Here is a 19,243-nt window from a genome sequence, read left to right as displayed (position 1 = left end):
TGTTACTGGGGTCATTAAGAGACGCTCAGGTCATCGTTACCTGTCTCATTTGATTGACATCTCCTTCAGCAGGCGGGGACAAGCGGGCTGCGCTGCACAATGGAGGGGGAAAGGAGGAGGGAGGGCGGGCAGGAGTGGCGCTATCCAATGGGATCAGTGATGGGAGGGAGTTTGAGGAACTCCAGCTTTGTCCTAAGTTACTGGGACTCCTAAGCACAATATGACTGGAGCGCCTGTACCGTTATTCCACGGGACGGTGCGTATAGGACCAGCCGCTTGCTCGCGCTCTGCGCCGTTTACTGCGCCCTAACTTGGGATAAACTTTTTTTTCCACGCATGTCCAAGGAGCCAGGGAACTTTTGCATTGTTTTTGCCTGTCATGGGATTGTTTTGAACATGCCTTTTGAGGAGTAGAAATGAAACCAGGAGGCATTCTCTCCATTCAGAGGATTTTGTTGCATTGAAACAGAGCGCTACGCGGAGGATAAAAACAACACTCCTGGAGTACTTTAGATCACTTAACACGTGTGGATAGTGTTCCCATTGAGTTTTCCTCTGCACATTCACTGGAATATAATGCTTTAGTGACTCGTTCAACCTCAGTAAAGTTGATGCATCAAGGGCATGGACTCTGTCTGAGAAAGGTGGACTGGTTAACTGACCATGGCGCTCTCAGGTAGGGGCCGGTTTCATTTGGTTTTACTGCTGTTATGGACTCTGTCTCAGTACTCAGCATCCAGCCAAGTCCGTCAAGAGTTTCAGGTCCTGGAGGAGCAGCCTGTCGGCACCTACGTGGGCACGATAGAGACCAAGCCCAGCTTCACCTACCGCTTCAGCGAGAGCCACAAACTTTTTGCAATTAACGGCACCACGGGGGTCATTTACACGTCCTCCGTGATTGACAGAGAAGTTTTGCAAAGTGATGTCATCAACGTCGTGGTGCTGTCCAGCCAACCCACCTACCCCACGGAGGTCAGGATAGTAGTTTTGGATATTAATGACAACTCCCCAGTGTTTCCAGACGCGTCCATTGTCGTGTCGTTTAAGGAGGACGCGAGCAGTGGCAGGCAGGTGATCCTGGACACTGCCACAGACTCAGACATTGGAAGTAACGGAGTCGATCACACCACGTACAGAATAGTGAAAGGCAACGAGCAGAGGAAATTCCGTTTGGATATTACAGTCAATCCTAGTGGAGAGGGGGCATTCTTGCACCTTGTTTCAACTGGAGGCTTGGACAGGGAAGTGACTCCCTTCTACCAGCTCCTGATTGAAGTGGAGGACAAAGGAGACCCGAAAAAGTTTGGCTACCTGCAAGTAAACGTCACAATACAAGACATAAATGACAACCCTCCTGTGTTTGATCAAGATCAATACCAAACCAGTGTTTTTGAGGATGCAGCAGTAGGTTCAAGTATTTTGCAGATCACAGCATCAGATCAGGATGAGGGAGCCAATGCTGAAATCAGGTACTTTTTAGATGAAGGGTCACCTTTCCAAATTGACCCCAAAGCTGGAACTATTATTATAAAGGAGGGTTTGAATTATGAGAGTAAAAAAGAGTACTCCCTGACTATTCATGCTGTAGATAACGGGGTGCCCTCTCTGTCAGGCAGAACAGAAGCCACAATCAAACTTTTAGATGTGAATGATAACGACCCGGTGGTGAAGTTTAGGTATTTTCCCACAACTTCCAAGTTTGCCTCTGTGGATGAAAACGCACAGATTGGCACAGTCGTAGCTCTGCTCACTGTTTCAGATTCAGACTCCCCTACTGCTAATGGTAACATATCTGTCTCGATCTTAGGAGGCAACGAGCAGAGACACTTTGAAGTGCACACGTCTCCGGTGCCCAATTTGAGTCTGATCAAAGTGGCCAGTGTGTTAGACAGAGAGAGAATTTCCTCATACAACCTGACTGTGTCTGTGTCAGACAATGGCAAGCCTGTTGCCAGGTCCTCCTATGCCAGTCTGGTTATTTTTGTGAATGATATCAATGATCACCCACCCATATTCCAGGAAACACTGTACAGAGTAGATATCAGTGAAGACATACCAAAAGGCAGCTACATTAAAGGGGTTTCTGCAACAGATGGTGACTCCGGGCAGAACGCCAACCTGCGCTACTCCCTGGTGTCTGGAAACGCTTTGGGCTGGTTCTCCATCAGTGAAAACAGTGGTCTGGTCACCAGCGCCGCTTTGCTGGATAGGGAAGTAGCGTCTGAAATTGTGCTCAACATTAGTGCCAAAGATCAGGGGCTGCAGCCCAAGATTTCCTACACTAAACTTATAGTCAACATCACTGATGTGAATGACCAAGTGCCCACGTTCACACAGAGCATGTTTCATGTTTCCGTGGTGGAGCACGCTCCAGCCGGGACTGAGCTGGTGGTGCTGTCGGCCTCGGATGACGACCTCGGGGCCAATGGAACTATCCGGTTCTCATTCGATGCGGAGACTCCAGCCACAGTCCGGGAGCTGTTTCGCCTGGATGCCGTGTCGGGGCGATTAAGCACAGCCGTGGAGCTAGACAGGGAGGATCAGGCCTCGTACTTACTCCACATCCAGGCTGCAGACGCTGGCAGCCCTCCTCTGCACTCTGTAGGAAAAGTCAACATCACCCTGAGGGATATCAATGACAACAGGCCAGTTTTCTACCCCGTGCAGTATTTTGCCAATGTTAAAGAGAATGAGCCCTCGGGTTCTTTTGTAACCACTGTTTCAGCCACAGACCCAGATTTGGGTCGAAATGGCACACTTAAATATATAATTACTGCTGGCGACTCTTCAAAATTTCGTATTAATAGCAACACAGGCAAAATTAGCACGCTTGTGCCCCTTGACAGAGAAGAGAAAACAGCTTACCAGCTGCAGGTGACAGCAGCAGATGGTGGCGGTTTGCGCTCGCACATCCAGGCGATAGTCACTGTAACTGTCATAGACACACAAGACAACCCACCAGTCTTTAGCCAGAGGGTTTACAGTTTTGTCATGTTTGAGAACGTGGGCATTGGGACAGTTATCGGGACGGTGTCGGCCACAAGTGTAGATTTGAACACAAACATTTCATACCTGATCACTTCAGGGGACCAGCGGGGGCTTTTCACTGTGAACAGCGCAGGTCAGATTGTAGCCTCGTCCCAGATAGACAGAGAGGAGCAGGGTTTTTATCAGCTCAAAGTTGTAGCCCGAGCAGGGGAGATCACAGGAGAGGCCTTTGTTAACGTCACTGTAAAGGACTTAAATGATAACGCCCCTCATTTTATCCACGCTGTGGAGCATGTGAGTGCAGTGGAGAACTGGAGTACAGGTCATGTCATTTTTCAGGCCAAAGCCTCGGATCCTGACGAGGGGACGAACGGAGTGGTGGTTTACAGCCTCAAACAGAACCCCAAAGGCCTGTTTCATATTCATGAGAAGCACGGCCTCATCACGCTGACCGGGCCGCTGGAGGTCACCACGAGCTCCTACGAGGTCGAGGTTGTCGCGTCAGACATGGGGGTCCCCAAGCACACCTCCAGCCTTGTCCTCATTGTCAGCGTTTACGACGTCAACGACAACTCGCCGGTGTTCGACCAGCTTTCATACGAGGTCATTATCCTGGAGTCTGAACCTGTCAACAGTCGCTTTTTCAAAGTGGAGGCCACTGACAAAGACTCTGGTCTAAATGGGGAGATCATGTATGACATCGCTGGTGGTAACACAGGTGATGTGTTTGGCATTTTCCCAGATGGGCAGCTGTACATTAAAGTAGAATTGGACAGAGAGATACAGGACAGATATAATTTAGTGGTTGTGGCTAAAGACCGGGCCGTGGAACCACTTAGCGCCACTGTGAATGTCACTGTGATCCTGGACGATGTAAACGACAACCGCCCCCTCTTTAACAGCACCAATTATGTGTTTCATTTTGAGGAGGAACAGAAGAGGGGCTCGCTGGTGGGCCGTGTTTTTGCAGAAGATAAGGACTTTGGCCCTAACAGCGACGTCAGGTACACATTTGAGGCTCCGCAGTCCAACTTCGAGCTGAACGCCATCACAGGGGAGCTGACCAGCACTCTGCAGTTTGACCGAGAGTCACTAATGAGACAGAGAGGCGCCGCCGTGTTCAGCTTCATTGTCGTCTCGTCGGACCAGGGTCTGCCCAAACCCCTCAGAGACCAGGCCAAAGTGCAAGTTTACATCCAAGACATCAACGACAACCCTCCGAAATTCACCAAAGACATTTACCAGGCCTCCATCTCTGAGTCGGCTCAGAACATGACACAACTGCTGCGGGTGTCGGCGTCAGACGTGGATGAAAACAAAAATGGGCAGGTTCATTATCACATCCCTGAGGGCAACGAGGAAGGACAGTTCGTTATCGACAACGCCTCTGGACAGGTTACTTTAGTGGGAAAGCTGGATTATGAATCTACATCCTCCTACTCATTGAAAATCATAGCTGTTGATGCCGGATCTGTGCCCTTGTCCTCTTCTTGCATGCTCAGTATAAGCATCCTGGATGAGAATGACAACTCTCCCTCCTTCCCTAAATCCTCGCTGTCTGTGGACGTGCTGGAGAACATGAGGATCGGGGAGCTTGTGGCCTCTGTGACGGCCACGGATGCAGATTCAGGTCAGAACGCTGACATAATGTACAGCATCACCGCCACAAATAACCACGGCACTTTCAGCATCAGCCCAAACACCGGCAGCATCTTTTTGGTAAAAAGGCTGGACTTTGAAACCCAGTCGTTTTACAAACTGAACATCACCGCAAAGGACAACGGCAGACCACCCCGCTCCTCGTCCATCCCTGTGGTCATTCACGTCAGAGATTTTAACGACAACCCTCCCATATTTACCCCCGGTGACATTTTTAAGTCCATCGCTGAAAATCTCCCCATCTCGGCCTCGGTCATGACGATAACGGCGCATGATACAGACGCGGACATAAACGGTCAGCTGGAGTACTCCATTGTTCAGCAGATTCCCCGGGGAAACCACTTCAGCATCGATCCGAGCTCGGGGCTCATCTACACCAACAAGGAAGTGGACAGAGAGTTTTCAAATCTGTTCGAGCTCACCATCAAAGCCACTGATCAGGCGTTCCCGGTTGAATTTCGTCGCTTTGCTCTGAAAAATGTCACAATATGGGTGACAGATGTGAACGATAATGTCCCCACCTTTGTCTCCCAGAACGCCCTTGTCGCTGAGCCCAACATTGTCATGGGTTCCATTCTGACAACAGTGGTGGCCTTTGACCCCGACGAGGGAGCAAACGGGGAAGTGGAATACGAGCTTTTGGAGGGAGACTCTAACACTTTCATCATGGACAGATACAGCGGAGATATTCGCCTCGCCACTCAGCTGGTGCCTTCCCGACTCATGTACACACTCTCTGTGTCGGCGACGGACCACGGCGCCGACCGTAAGACTTCCAGAACCGAGCTGACCATCATCCTCCAAGGCCTGGATGGGCCTGTGTTCTCTCAGCCCAAATACATTACTATCCTCAAGGAGGGCCAGCCGCCTGGCACAAACGTCATCTCCCTGGACGCCTCAAGTCCGCGCGGCTCTGCGTCAAAAGTGGAGTATTTCATTGTGGCGGTTCGCAGCGGCGGGAAAGCTGTGGGACGCCTTTTCACCATCGGCCGCCACACTGGAGTGATACAGACGGCCGCGGAGCTGGACCGGGAACAAGGCTCCGACCTCTACCTGGTGGATGTGTACGCCATCGAAACAGATGCGAGCCAGCCCAGAACACAGCGTGCTGAGGTGAGTACACCGCTGACTTTTTCTAGTCTCTACAGGAACTGGGAAAGCTACCGTGTATTTTGTTCTATTTTGTCTGTTTGGCAGGGAGAGGGCATGAACTCACCCACTGGCATTTGTTACAGACATTTGGATGGAACAAGTGTAATTAGATCAAGCTTTAAACAGGAAGAAACTGGATCGAGACTGTCCAAGTCACACATAAAACAGAGCACATTTTGCTTTCGCCTGCTCATTTATTAAATACCTTTTTTTTCAAACAGCTCTGCATTATATTAAAGTGTAATTTCAGGGACACAAGTTTTAAGGCCTTGTTCTCCGGCATGATAACTTTATTGTTCCCCTGTCCAAAATCATACTATAGCTATAACAATTCATCTTGAATATGCTTCCCCTAATATTTGAGCAGTCTGGGGAAGGGAAATGATTTCATGTGTGTCTGCGGAACAGGCGGCTCTCTTGCTCTCAGGAACTGAAAAAAATTCTTATCAGCGGATATGAAGTGCACAAATCAAAAGAGGACCTCTTTTTTAATTTCCCCCACTGTAGACATAAATCATTCAGGGCTGCTGTTTCAGGTTCATGGCCCATGATGGTTTCTGCAGTCTCCCAAAAACAAAATGAAAAAGAGAGTAAGTCGTAAGGTCCTCCAGGGCAGGTATGCATCATCAGTGCCAGTATTACTTTGAGCCTTTGAGCCTGAGGCTGTTTTGGCACTGGGGGTGGTCTTGAGGTACCTTTATACCACCGGGAACTGCTCCACAGGCAATAAGTGACCATTAAAATTGGGTGACCTCTTAAGTCTCTGTGAAAAGACGCTGAAGGCAAAGAGAGAGTGAAACTTAAGCTGTCCACTAAGTTTGCATGATGGGATGCACCTTTATCTGGCTTTCTTAAGAAAGGGGGTCTTAAGTGTAATGCAGGAACCCTAGACTTGGTTTTGGGTGACTAAGACTTAGCCACTTGTCAAATGAAAAACAAATGTTAGTCTATGCATGTTTTGGAAAATCGCATCCAGGATTTGAAATGCCATGTAATTACAGACTTGATGACACACGTGTTGCATACAGGTTGTAGTGCTTTGGTGCAAAGACAAAAGAAGTGAAAGCTTCTTCTCTCCTTTAAAATGTGTTTTGTGTTACTGCCTGATGTGAAATGATTGAAGAGTTTAGGATTTGCAGGATGCCTTTGACAGTTGAAATTGATGCCTTTTCGACCACTGCAAATATTGAGACTGAAATGCAATACAGCAATCTGATTATTTGGAGACAATCTCACATATTATTGAAATCAAGGATTACTTGGCAAAATCGTGTTAGCTAAGTTAACTTAAAGGGTTTGCACGGGCCAAATGGGAATATCAAATGTTCTCTCACTGTGCCTGCAGCGAAGATGGCAATCTGCTTTCCTGCACACTCTACTGTCAGGCTAATGAGACTTTAGTGCCTCACTGCTCCATTCCCAGACCTCAAACTTCAGATTGGTTTCATGCTAAGCCTGAACTTTCTCACCCCTTGGAGAGATGACTTTACCATACCACCTGGCTGAATAGTCATTCATTTTGAGAAGCGTGAGATCTAATAACTTGGGAGGAATTCAAATGACCTTCCACATTTGGGAAGTAAGCGGTGCTTTTTTTTTTTTTGCTGAAAAGAAATGGGCAGTCCTCTTTTTTATGGCTATTTCTTGAAATAGGAAAAACTGAAAAGGTCATTATTTGTATCAATAGGATCTCGAAGGACAGCGTGGCACAATAGTGTAAACCTTCAGACTTAGACTAATGTTTTTCCAGTGCAGTGTTTATACACCAGATACCCGGTAGCAACTGGGGAATTACTTCCACCCCTGAGGTTATGACCCGCTCACATTCTGCATTTCCCATTTTCCCCATTGATTGGATGCATGAGGGAAAAGCTGACGTTTTTTTTTTCTTTCACCGCATGCCATACACCATGTGTGATGTTTTGGAAACACTCAAACAAAAGAGAATTCAGATCGACATTCTGTATTAACGGTCATGATCTTAAACAACCGACGACCCTGCTGTGTCTGCAGTGTAAAGAGATTTTTTTTTTTTTTTCTGGCCCTCTCTTGGCATCTCAGAAAGTTCCATTGTCAGTGATTGTTGATTTGATCTGTCATTGCAGGACTGTATGTGCCTTTTGCCCTCACATCTGGGTCACTTATGATGTGTATTGGGGGTACTTGGGGGTATTTCTATAGCCAACAAGAGGTTGTGCAACGACGTAAAGACATTTTTTAATGATATTTGGTTGTTCTGCTTTGTCAATTTTGAAGATTCAGTTGTAAATTTGGTGCAAATGACTTCACTTCCTACATTTTTTTGTGGTGTTTCTTCCTCTTGGTAGCTTGTGCAGACAAAAGATGCTAAAATAAAATCTCTTGGCAGCAAAATTCATCCGTTGTTGATGGATCCAGATTCCTTCCATAGCGTTCAGGAGGATGTTTTTTTACTATCTTCTAAGTTTGGATTCATCACATCCTCAGTGTCCTCTGTCAGAGGTGAGGAGAAGCCCCTCCCCCCACCATATAAATCACACAGAGTAAACTCACACTGACTAAGACTGTGACAGGCCTCTCTCTAAGAGCTGAAACTTCCAAGTATCACTTCCACACTTGGCCGCAAATTAATCAGTAACGTGACAGCAGGTGTTTCCAATCAGCTTTCTGAAGACAAAACACCTGCACAGGAACGATCCGGGAGTGAGCAGAGGTGAAATATGCGGACGAGTTTCAGCTGTCGGAGAGAAGTGCATGGTTTAAACCTTTAAACAAACACAGTGAGAGAATAAAGCGAAACTTGCACCTTTTGTGTTACTTTATTATTTTGGTACTTTGACAGTTAAAACGTTGATTTCCTACAGAACATAACTTCCAATTTAGACAAATATTCACTCTCAGATCATGTGTGATGGACGATACTCAGAGTTTATGGTAGTGTTAGTCGGATGAAATAGACAGTTAAATATAGATCTTCTTTATCAGCCAATAAAAAAGTACCAACATGTCAGAAGAAACTTCTAAACAAAGTCCAGCAACAGACTTTCAACACTTATTTTCTTTGCAGAGAGAGGCACAAAACATTCCCTTTTATTCAGTTGTTTGGATCCTAATAGCAAGACCTTGATACAGTTAAAAAGCAGTTTGCTCCTTGTGTTGTCAGCTGTTTAAATGTGTAATTTGCTCCCAATGCTCAGTGAATGAAGAGGGAGTTGCAAATGTTGTAGAGACTGTTAGGTGAAGAAATTAATAATATAAAATAAAAAGCACAGTCTGCATCTCTCCATCATTGTCACCTTGACTATCTCTCTTTCTTGTCTTCTGTACTCTTTCCCTTCACCCAAACCCTGAGGCTCCTAGACGGGACTGTTACCACTGTTTTCTTAAACTCACTGTGAATCAAAATGAAGTGCTGTTTTTTTTATTTTTTTACTCAAGTGCCACATCAGTCCTTGCCCTCTCCTCTCAATGCCATTGTTCCCCCCTTGAAAGTAAACAAAGTCGGAGTGTTCAACAGGCCTTCCTTTGTTTTGCCTTCACAGATAAAGTGTTGCGCTATACCCCGGCCGCAGATCGGGAGTCTTTTGTTATTTTTTTTTGTCTGTGCCAGCGTCTCGCCTTGGCAGATTTAGGGAGTGTGTATGGATGCCCCCTGTCAGCCAGCTTTCCTCCCCTCTCCTCACCAGTGACAGGACTGTACGGGTATAGTTGTTTGGAGTTGTGGGGATTGAAGAAAGAAGTGTGTTTTGGGGAGGGTGCTGCACATGTCACATGGTGTTCATGGGAGCTTGTGGGAATGACGGAAGAGGTGGGGTGGGAGGGGAACATTTTTTTCGGAGGTTTCTGGAAGTTGCAGCAAAAATTGCAAGGAATCATGGGAAGGAAGCGGTGAGGGATAAGGCTCCCCGTCACATCCTAAGCAGGTGGGAGTATGAGCGCTCAATCTGCCCGGCCCGCCCCGAGCTTTGTGGACCTTATGGAATGCAGATATAGAAATGAGTGTTGATCTCTGATGCTATTCATAGTTTGAACTCTCTTAAACATCCCACTTTTTGGTGAGATAAATGACTAGAAGCTGTTGGTTGGATCCATAAATTAACTTTTATTTTTTTATTTAATCTAGTTCAAAAACAAAAAGCAGAAACATTTATATAAACTCAGTAAGATCATCCCTTTCCTTCCTTCCTTTTGTCTCCTTAAATCTTAGTTTGAAAGGTACTGGTTACTTTGGGTTGATTTATTAGCCTGCCCACTAACCATATATAGACTTACTATGAAACATTGATAGACTTAGTGATGTCATCCATTGGTTTCTGAATCTGCATTTTGAAGCACCTAACTTTTGATTAATCTAGAAACAGGCAGAGGTGGGAGTTGAGGCTGGCCTTAAAGGGGTCTTATTATGCTTCTTCTGGTTTTATCTGCTCTTTAGTGTGTTTTCTAAGTGTCCTGTGCATGTTTAGGAACATCTATGAGCAAAAATTCAAAGTCCGCAGAAACGTGGCTTCTCCTACGTCCTCCTGTTAGCTGCAGCATTAGCTGTATGTAACGCTCGGTTCTAGCCCCCCTTGAAATTTTTTTGCCAGTGTGACGTCTTGTCAGTGTGAGATCACTGATCTAAGCCCATTGGCTCGTTGTGGCGCCCAGCAGCTCATGTTGCACGCCAGTTAACTTCTGTAGCACGCCCATGATATGCCGTAGCCTGCGGTAGCACAGTAGTGCTAAGGTGCTAATGTTTATGCTCCCCTCGGAGCCAAAGTGGCTGCATACCCAATATGGTAAAAGGGGCGTGACATTTCCGAGAACCGTGCTGAGTGACTGACCGATTACGACAGAGCCAACAGGCCGACCAATCAGATCAGACTTGGCACACGTGGGGACTCTGAACGTGGGCACTTCAGAGCCTTAGAGAGAGAGTCAGAAGCGAGCCGGTGCATGGAGCGGCAGTTCATGAAAACAGACACTTTTTTAGAACTTTAGCTATTGTGAACATACTTTAGTAGGTACATAGATTAAATATATGAACCCCAAAAAGGGCAGAATATGAGCTCTTTAAACCTTTTGGCAAAAAGCTATTATGTGTCAGTGATCTCAGCCTTGTCCCCTATTATTATTATTATTATTATTATTATTATTATTATTATTATTTCAGTTTTATGTCCCTCTCAGTGTTTTGGATTTCTTTGATTCCTAAATCTCATTGGCAACAGGGCTTCAAAGTTCCCTTTCCATTTTTCCTTTCTGCTGCTTTTTCATTCCTCTTCTTGTGTCGGTCATGTTGAACCTCCTCCAACTTGAGTCAGAGAGGCTATATTGAGGTTGGAGAGAAGATAGATGAATAATAATAATAATAGAAAAAAAACTCTTTCTGTAAATCCTGCCAGGATGAGAAGGTCATGAATGGCTGAACAATTCGATACGGATGCTGGTTTTGTGTTTGTGTATATGTGTAAGTATTGCTAAATACTGAAGTATTGATGAGTTCAGTTTCCAGGAAAAAGGTCAAACAGTGATACTGATATCCCCCTTAGCGAAGCATTTAGCGCTCTTTGATTACAATGAAATCATTACATGTTTTTGAAGCATACATAAGCTTAGTGATAAAGTTTCATGTTCCCCAGAAGAGACATTTCACAACAACTGGAAGAGGAATGATGCAGAACAAACGGCCTCCCTGTGTGCTATAATTCATGGTCTAATTGTGATTTTCTTGTCTTTGCTAGCTGCACATGTGCATGAGAAAAGGGCGGTAACAGTCCAGTTCTGGGCCGTAATCGAGGTTGTAATTCACTCAGTAATTCAGCTGGACGTGCGTTGTTGAAATGGTCATCGGGGAGGGGGTGAACATGTGCTTGGCCCTCCTGGTAGGTGGTCGCTCTGGGTGAACCTGCAGGCGGGTGAACCGGTGCGGGACGCCGCGGGGTCGTCCCGGAGCGCCTGTCTGTTTTATGAGACAATCGCCATAAAAGTTGGATAAACATTCAGTCATGCATAGATGCGTGCAAGCTAAAGCTGCACACACACACACACACACACACACACACACACACACACACACACACACACACACACACACACACTGACCACAGCCTTTTCTCAACTGCAGGGGAACTTGAAATGGAAGCTGCGGCCAAAAAAAATTCAGCTCCATTTAGAGAATTGTGATTATGCTAATGTCAAATAAGATCACTGGGATACTTTTTTTAAACTTTTATTCTGCAGATTGTTCTGTAATGAGTCCAGCGGTTTAAAACCTACTTTATGACATGAGACTGTTTGTTAGTGTTTGTCTTGTTTCATTTATTTTGTGGCACAATGCAACTTTGTTTGGAGGAGTGTTGAGCGCTAACGGCTGCTCTCCAGCTCGACCCGACCACTTCAGATGAATTTAAAGTTGTTGTTTTTTTCTTCTTCTAGCTTTGAGTCTTAAAGTTGTGACTATGACAAACCCTCTTACATTTCGTTTCTTTTCTCAGCAGAGAGCGGAGACTGGCACATCTCACAGTGCATGTTTGTCAGATGAAGGGAGGAGGGGGGGGCTGAGCGGTCAGGAGAAAGGGGGGGGGGGGGTCATATTGTTCTGCTGTCCTGCGTTCTATAAAGTTAAGCCGAGCGTCATGTTAGCAATAAAATAGAAAAACTAACTTTCTTTTGGATAAGAGCCGTTAAGGCTGTAAAGTTCTCCCAACACGCCCGTCAGATTGAGTATTTTAGCAACAAAGCTGATTTTTAAGATCCTTACACACGGCTGGTTACCTGCTCAAGTGCCTGAAAAGTCACATGACATGAAGTTACAATCTTGTGTTGATAACTTTTTAGGCAAGCTCAAAGATGTCCAAGATTAGGGCTTATTGTGGTGTAACTGTGTCAGTGTAACTGAGTCTGTCATGACCTTTAATCAAACTGAATAATGTCAATACCATAACCATATCACGTCTCACTTTTACTGCTTTTACTAAAATAACTTTTCAGGAGGCTAGGGGTGAAAGGATTGATTGTAAATTGATGCAACTTTTTGAAGAGCAGTTTTAGTGTTTTCACCCGTTTCTAATTCAGCTAAGTTTCATTGTCTTGAATACTTTTCATTGAAAATACTTTTTGCCTCTCCACATCTCCACTTTTATCAACAGTGTCTACATTCCCTCGTCTTGTCACTCTGACTCTGCAATTGATAGCACCTTAGTCGTTATAGCGATACGAGTGTTAGCTATGAAAACGCATTGTGAGAAAAATGTTTACGTCAAAAAGTAATAGTTTCTTACTCGGTATGTGTTTATTTGACCCGTTGGACGGAGGCCTAAGTATGACGGTCATGCTTGAGCTCTCAGCTACCTGAAGATAAATTGGTGCCAGTTTGGAAGTGGGATTCAGGAGGGACATGTTGCAAACAGCTACAATTAAAGGTAATACCTATTTTTAGTTTATTTATCGCACTTTGTAACCAAACAGTATACTAATTTGTAAATCTTAAATATAGGCTATTAACAGACTTGGCTTTTTAAAACGGGAAAACATTGTCCCAGTTGGTTTAAATCTGGAGCAAAAATATCAAAAGATCAACCAAATGTGAAAATGTACCTGAAATCTGTTCAGATAAATGTTTAGATTTGGTTTCCAGCCCTGGATCTGGGTGAAGTTTCTCTGCAGCAGTGAACTCTTGATATCTTGAAAGCTGCGGTGAAAGTGAAGTAAGATACCTTTGGCATCGTCTCGACTTTGTAGCACTCATTTTGTTGTCTCCTGCGGCAAGCTGAATTGTCCTGGTGTGGTCGCTCCACCCTGCTGCTACTCTAAACAGGTTCAAACAAAAAAATTATTCACACGCTCTATCTTTACACTCGGTTTCGCCGCTCCAATCTTGTTTATAAAAGGAATGTGCATGTATATTAAAAGAAAACTCTCTCAAGTCTGCGGTCGAACTGTCCGCAGCCTCCTGTCTGCTTCATGCAAAGTCGATGCGAGACCTCGGGTTAGAATAATAAATGAATGTGGACAGAGCCGTGCATGCTCCGCAGAGTTTTGCATCATGGAGTTTATTTTCACATCAGGAGATACATTTCTTCATGCTCCGCAGAGTTTTGCATCATGGAGTTTATTTTCACATCAGGAGATACATTTCTTCTTGTTCTTTGACTTTGATTGTCACGCCTCATTTAGGGGAGGGGTCATTCCTCTGTCTCAAGCACACACATGCTCGGTGCAAAAATGTGCGACTGAAATAGTTTTTAATCTCCGCCGGGAATTCTTTTGTCTTTGCTCTGCAGAATCAGTCGTGATCAAAAGGGGAGCCGTTCACCGGGATTTCTTGCAATCAGAAAGAAAAAAATCTGAAGTTTCCGAGCTTTATTGTCACTCAACCGCAGCGAGGTTGATTGGGAGTAGTTGAAGTGGGGAACGATCAGGTATAGTGATGATTTGGCTCGTACATTTTCCCCCCAAACTTAAACAGTGCTACACGGGAAAATAAATCTTTGCTTGAGTATGACTACATGGCAGAGATGTCTTCATCATTTCTCTCTGTGAAGGGCTCGTAAAATACACCCAAGTCCGTCCAGATATAAAAAAGAAATGTTCCACTAGTTTCACTTGTAAAACGAAGGGGGAGTGAGAGAGAGAGAGAGAAAGAAGGAGAGCGGAGGAGTTGATTTTGGCACGTATTCCCTGCGGTAATAATGGATCCCAGCTACAGAGTGATTTGTTCTTGCACGTGACTTACCGAGCTCTCTAGCGTCAACAAACACTCGAACACATCCACATGAAGGGATCCATGCAGCAAATTTCCATTGTTTTCAGAGCTCAGACTTCACTGTGCTGCCTCATTGACCTGTCTCACTCTCCGCGTTCAGGGAGAAAAAAAAGAAAAGAAAAAAGAAAGAGCTCGCTCCTGTTCTCTTTGCACATCTCGCCTCCCGCTGGCCGTCCATCAGAATCAGAATCAGAATCTGGGTTTGTTGCCAAGTACATTTACACATACAAGGAATTTGACTTGGTGTGTTGGTGCTAAACAATTAACAAGGAAATAAAGCAGAACTAGAAACAACTTAAATAATACAGAATAAGAAGCTATTACAATATATAAAATAGAATTTAAAAATGTAAAATATTAAAAACACACAATGTACAAAAGGTGTAATGTAGGAGCTGTGCAGTGGACTATGAGAAAAAATCTTAGTGTGTGTAACTACTCAGAGTGCATGTAAGGAAGATACATTTTTAAAGTCCAGTGGGCGTTAATGTAAAGCATAGTATGATATTACGATAAGTATGATAAACTGAAAAGTGATGAACCAAAACTATGTTGGTCTGCTTCATTTTTCAACATTTTGAAACGACTGTCAGGTTATTGGACAAAAAAAGCTGACAGTAAGAGTCATCTGTGAGTAACTACTCAAAGAGTGCATGTAAGGAAAATACATTTTTAAAGTCCAGTGGGCGTTAATGTAACGCATCAACTGCACCTCCAGAGTGACATTTAGAGCCATCGCCTCCCTCACCGATTCCTCCCGCCTCCTGGGACATCAAACGAGAAGGTTACAGAGGATGTGTGTTTCTGCATCGTGTGCACTTTTCTCACATGCACAGAAACGTACACACACTACTCCTCTCCCAAGTTTGCGGTTAGGCAAAGCGACCTCGAGCAGGAAGGGGGGTATCTCCCGTAGCCCGGAGAGATAATTTAGGAACTAGATGGGCGATGGAGGGAGAGAGAAAAGAGGGAGGAAAGGAAAGGGGGGGAGGGCTGGAGTAGGGCTTTAGTGTCAGAGGCAGGAGACAAGCAAAGATAGACTGGCACCAGAGAGCCAGAGCCCATGTTATTGTTATCGCCTCTCTTATTTTATGAGTTTTCCATCAGGAGATCATCCTCCTGCAGCTCCTGCTCCGTCTGCAGCACACTTTATGAAGAGGTTAACCATGTTGTGATGTAGCATTTGTGCAAAACTTTATTTAGATGATATCTAGTTGTGTTGTTGTGATAATAGCACACTATTCTTTTTTCCTGCTTGCAAAAACAATCTCACATTTTGTCTTGCCTCTCTGTCTGCTGTGCAGGTCTCAACTCAGAAAAATACAAAAAAAAATAAAACGAGCCAAGCCACAGTGGATGTGCAGCTGTTTTCAATTTCAGAATTGAAATATTTCGGCTTTCAAAATGTCCCTGCATGACTTTTTTTTTTTCCCCGGCTCTTGATTTCTATGCAAAGTTGTTAGATTTTTTAAAAATCCTGCAGGAGACTGTTAGTCGTAATCCTGCTCCCGTTCTTCATTTGACATCTTGTTGGCCTCGACTCCAGACTAGAAAGTCCACAGACCTATCCAGTGTGATCTAATGGGGTCCCCCCCCCCGCCTCATTTAAGCACATTTTAAATCTTTTTGGTTTTTTGAATCCTTTATTCCCTTCTTTTGTAAAGAGGTCATTTAGAATTGTTTATTTCTAAATCCACATCCACACAGTGGTTGGCAAGTCATCTCAAAGTCATGCTGTGCAGCCAGACGTTGTTTTAAACCCACAGAACTGTGTGAAATTTCAGTTTGGAGCTCAAAGTTTTAATAAATCAGGCATGTAGTTTGGAGAAAAGTGTTAAAAGGATGTACGATCTATCCAGAGAAGTATCGGCCAACTTTTGTGTTTGAATCCACACAGTATATATTAATTAAAGAGCTGAAATAAGTTTAAAAAAAATCACATTTATGACACTTTATTATTAACTTAAACTCAATTTGAATGCATTTGAAGGACATATAACATTAAACAGTCAGTTCATGAAACTAGAAAAAGCATATTTTCTTCCCTGCAGATGGTTTTAGCCTTTCCCACGATTTCGACAAACTGCATTTTAAAATTTCAGTTTTGAGCTAAATCCCAAAAATGCCGCGGTGGTGCCGAACCTCCATTGTAAGTAAGACATTTGCATTTTTCGGTTCGTTTTTCTGACAGGTGCTTCTATCAGGTGTTTATGTTGTTGACTCAGAAGCACTTTACGAAACCTCCCTCAACACACGAGCTTCCCTCCTCCTTTGAATTGCTCGTCCACATCGGCCTCCCCCGGGTCTCTTTGCAGAGAGAGGCTGTGGTCGTTTGAGCACGTAGCCGGGTGGAACGTCCCGGGAAAAAAATGGCTTGTGGTCACTGAGACAATAACTGCAGAGCATGGGGGCCTCACTTTGGAGGATTATTATCTCATTCAAGGAGATTCTTGGATCAGAGAGGGTTCTCGATGTTGGCGCTCGCCGCTCTCTGTTTCCAAAGAAATAATCCTGAGGCATCTTAGAAATATCACAGAGCCATGGTATACTGTGTGGCTCTGCATGAAACAAAAACACTGTGTTTACACAAAAGTTTGAACAACCGATCTGCTGTCAGAAACACAGAGCAGAGAAAACTCCTGGCTTCAAATAGAAAAACCATTTTGGTGAAGGCGGCCTTGCTCTCCCCCGCTCCAATCGAGCCGGTTTTAATTGAAAGCATCTGGTGAAGGTCCAGTCAACGTGACTCAGGCTGTGTCTCCATGGTGGTACCTGAACAACCCTGTGTGGTTCTGTTGTCAGACAAAAAAAAAAAAGTTAATCAAATTGGTGATATCTTTGAGCTTGGGGATCCAACAGTTCTGAGCTGTTACTTGTAAAAAGAGAAAGCTGAGACTCTGGTTTTGATTTAATTCGTTGATCTATTTTTACTCTTTTTATGCCTCTCTCTTTTTTTGCCCACTCTGTGATTTTCTTATGCAAATGGATGAAGTGGCCCGATTTAACTGCAGAGGCTCTATTGTATGTGGTAGTCAAGGTGTAATTTTAAAAAAAAGAGCTGGTCTGAAAGTTGACTTTATGGTCTTGTCCTTTTAAACATGGGGTCATTTTCACTTTTGATTGCATTGATGGAGTTTGTGTGTGTGTGTGTGTGTGTGTGTGTGTGTGTGTGTGTGTGTGTGTGTGTGTGTGTGTGTGTGTGTGTGTGTGTGTGTGTGTGTGTGTGTGTGTGTGTGTGTGTGTGTGTGTGTGTGTGTGTGTGTGTGTGTGTGTGTGTGTGTGTGTGTGTGTGTGTGTGTGTGTGTGTGTGTGTGTGTGTACATATCCCCTTATAATGAGACAGCGTCGTTCTTGAACACTTTTTTGCACGTTCTAACAAATCTTGGCGCCCTCTCCTCATTTTTTTGTTCTGTAGTTTTCCTGCTCGGCGTCTCTGGCACTGACACGTAGCTCCTCGAGATGAAGAAGGAAAAAAAACCCACTGAAAATGAATCATCCAAAAGTTTGTCTAAACTTGGCTGGCCTGCTGTTGATGGACAGGTCGTAATGAAGTCTCCCCTCCCAGGACATTGTGTTCCTATGGTCTTACATGGAGGGTGATCAGATATTACATTATGCCTCTATCTCCTGCATGGGGGGGGGGGGGGGGGGGGGGGCTGCTGCTTTTGGGGGGGCTTCACTTCCACTGAGTTCAGCAGCAGACTGAATGCAGCAGAGGCCTGTGGGTTGGAGGGGTGTAATGCAACAACACAACACATATACTTAGCTTCCTCAAGGTCTGCCTGCAAATTCTTTTCACAAAGCAAAAAAAAAACCCTGATGGAATATCAACATCTCAATTCTCTTTAGAATTTAGGTCTTAAAATAAATATTAACAAAAACATTGGTTCCAATAGTTTCCAGAGTTTTTCAGAAGCATCTGTCAGTATCGTTGCGACAAGAAGGCTGAGTAGCTCCATTTGAATCTTGACTCAGAAATCGGGGTTGGTTTGGACTAAAGATGTGTTTATATATATTCCCACAGCACTGGCAGATGTCTTTCAGTCCTTTTTAAGAAAATTCAATTTTCAACCCGAATCCCACTGTTGGTACTCTTCACCCTCAGTTATGTCTGATGACATTATTCCATGTTCTCACAAGGAGCTTTGAATGCCTCATGGCTGCCTAATTCCTTTCATTCTATGTAATCAAATTCAAATTTCATGGATAAAGTCCAATAATGTCAGCACATGGGACAGCATTTTTTTTATTTTGAAGATTTATTTTTGTGCCTTTATTGCAGCATCAGGACAGTGGATGTCAGAAATCAGGGAGAGAGATAGTGAGGAATGAGGACCCTTCACAACAGAGTCCTAAGTCTCTGACTAGACTCTTCTCCTCTGTCGCCCCCTGGTGGTGGAATGAACTTCCAAATGCCATTGGATCTGCAGAGTCCCTCTGCTCCTTTAAGAAAAAGCCAAAGACCCAGCTCTTTCATGAATACCTACTAACTTAATGATGATGGTCTCCATATTATTGATGATGATGATGGTAATGACGATGGTTTTTGTTTGATAACGACGACTTATAAGATGGTTTCTATACTGATTAGAGCTCTCAAGAACTGCCCTCAATGTTGTGCTTTGCCTCTGGTCACTTCCTGTCAGCACCTGTGTGTCCAATCAGACTCAAAGCTGATCGTTTGCTCTTACTCACATTGTTCCCTTTTTTCTAGATCCT

General features: G+C 44.4%; 1 protein-coding gene across 1 annotated transcript in view; it reads left to right on the top strand.

Annotated features, from left to right (window-relative positions):
* Positions 1-279: 279 nt before the first annotated feature.
* The window catches only part of fat4 (FAT atypical cadherin 4), a 120,606-nt gene continuing 101,642 nt past the window's right edge, over positions 280-19,243 (top strand). The window contains exon 1 of the mRNA XM_020652844.3: positions 280-5,760. Within this exon, the coding sequence (XP_020508500.2) occupies positions 664-5,760 (5,097 nt within the window). The 5' untranslated portion in view covers positions 280-663. The remainder of the gene's footprint in view (positions 5,761-19,243) is intronic.

The sequence above is a fragment of the Labrus bergylta genome, chromosome 9 (assembly GCF_963930695.1).
Source record: "Labrus bergylta chromosome 9, fLabBer1.1, whole genome shotgun sequence".
Lineage (NCBI taxonomy): Eukaryota > Metazoa > Chordata > Actinopteri > Labriformes > Labridae > Labrus > Labrus bergylta.
This window is presented reverse-complemented; position numbering and strand designations above follow the sequence as displayed.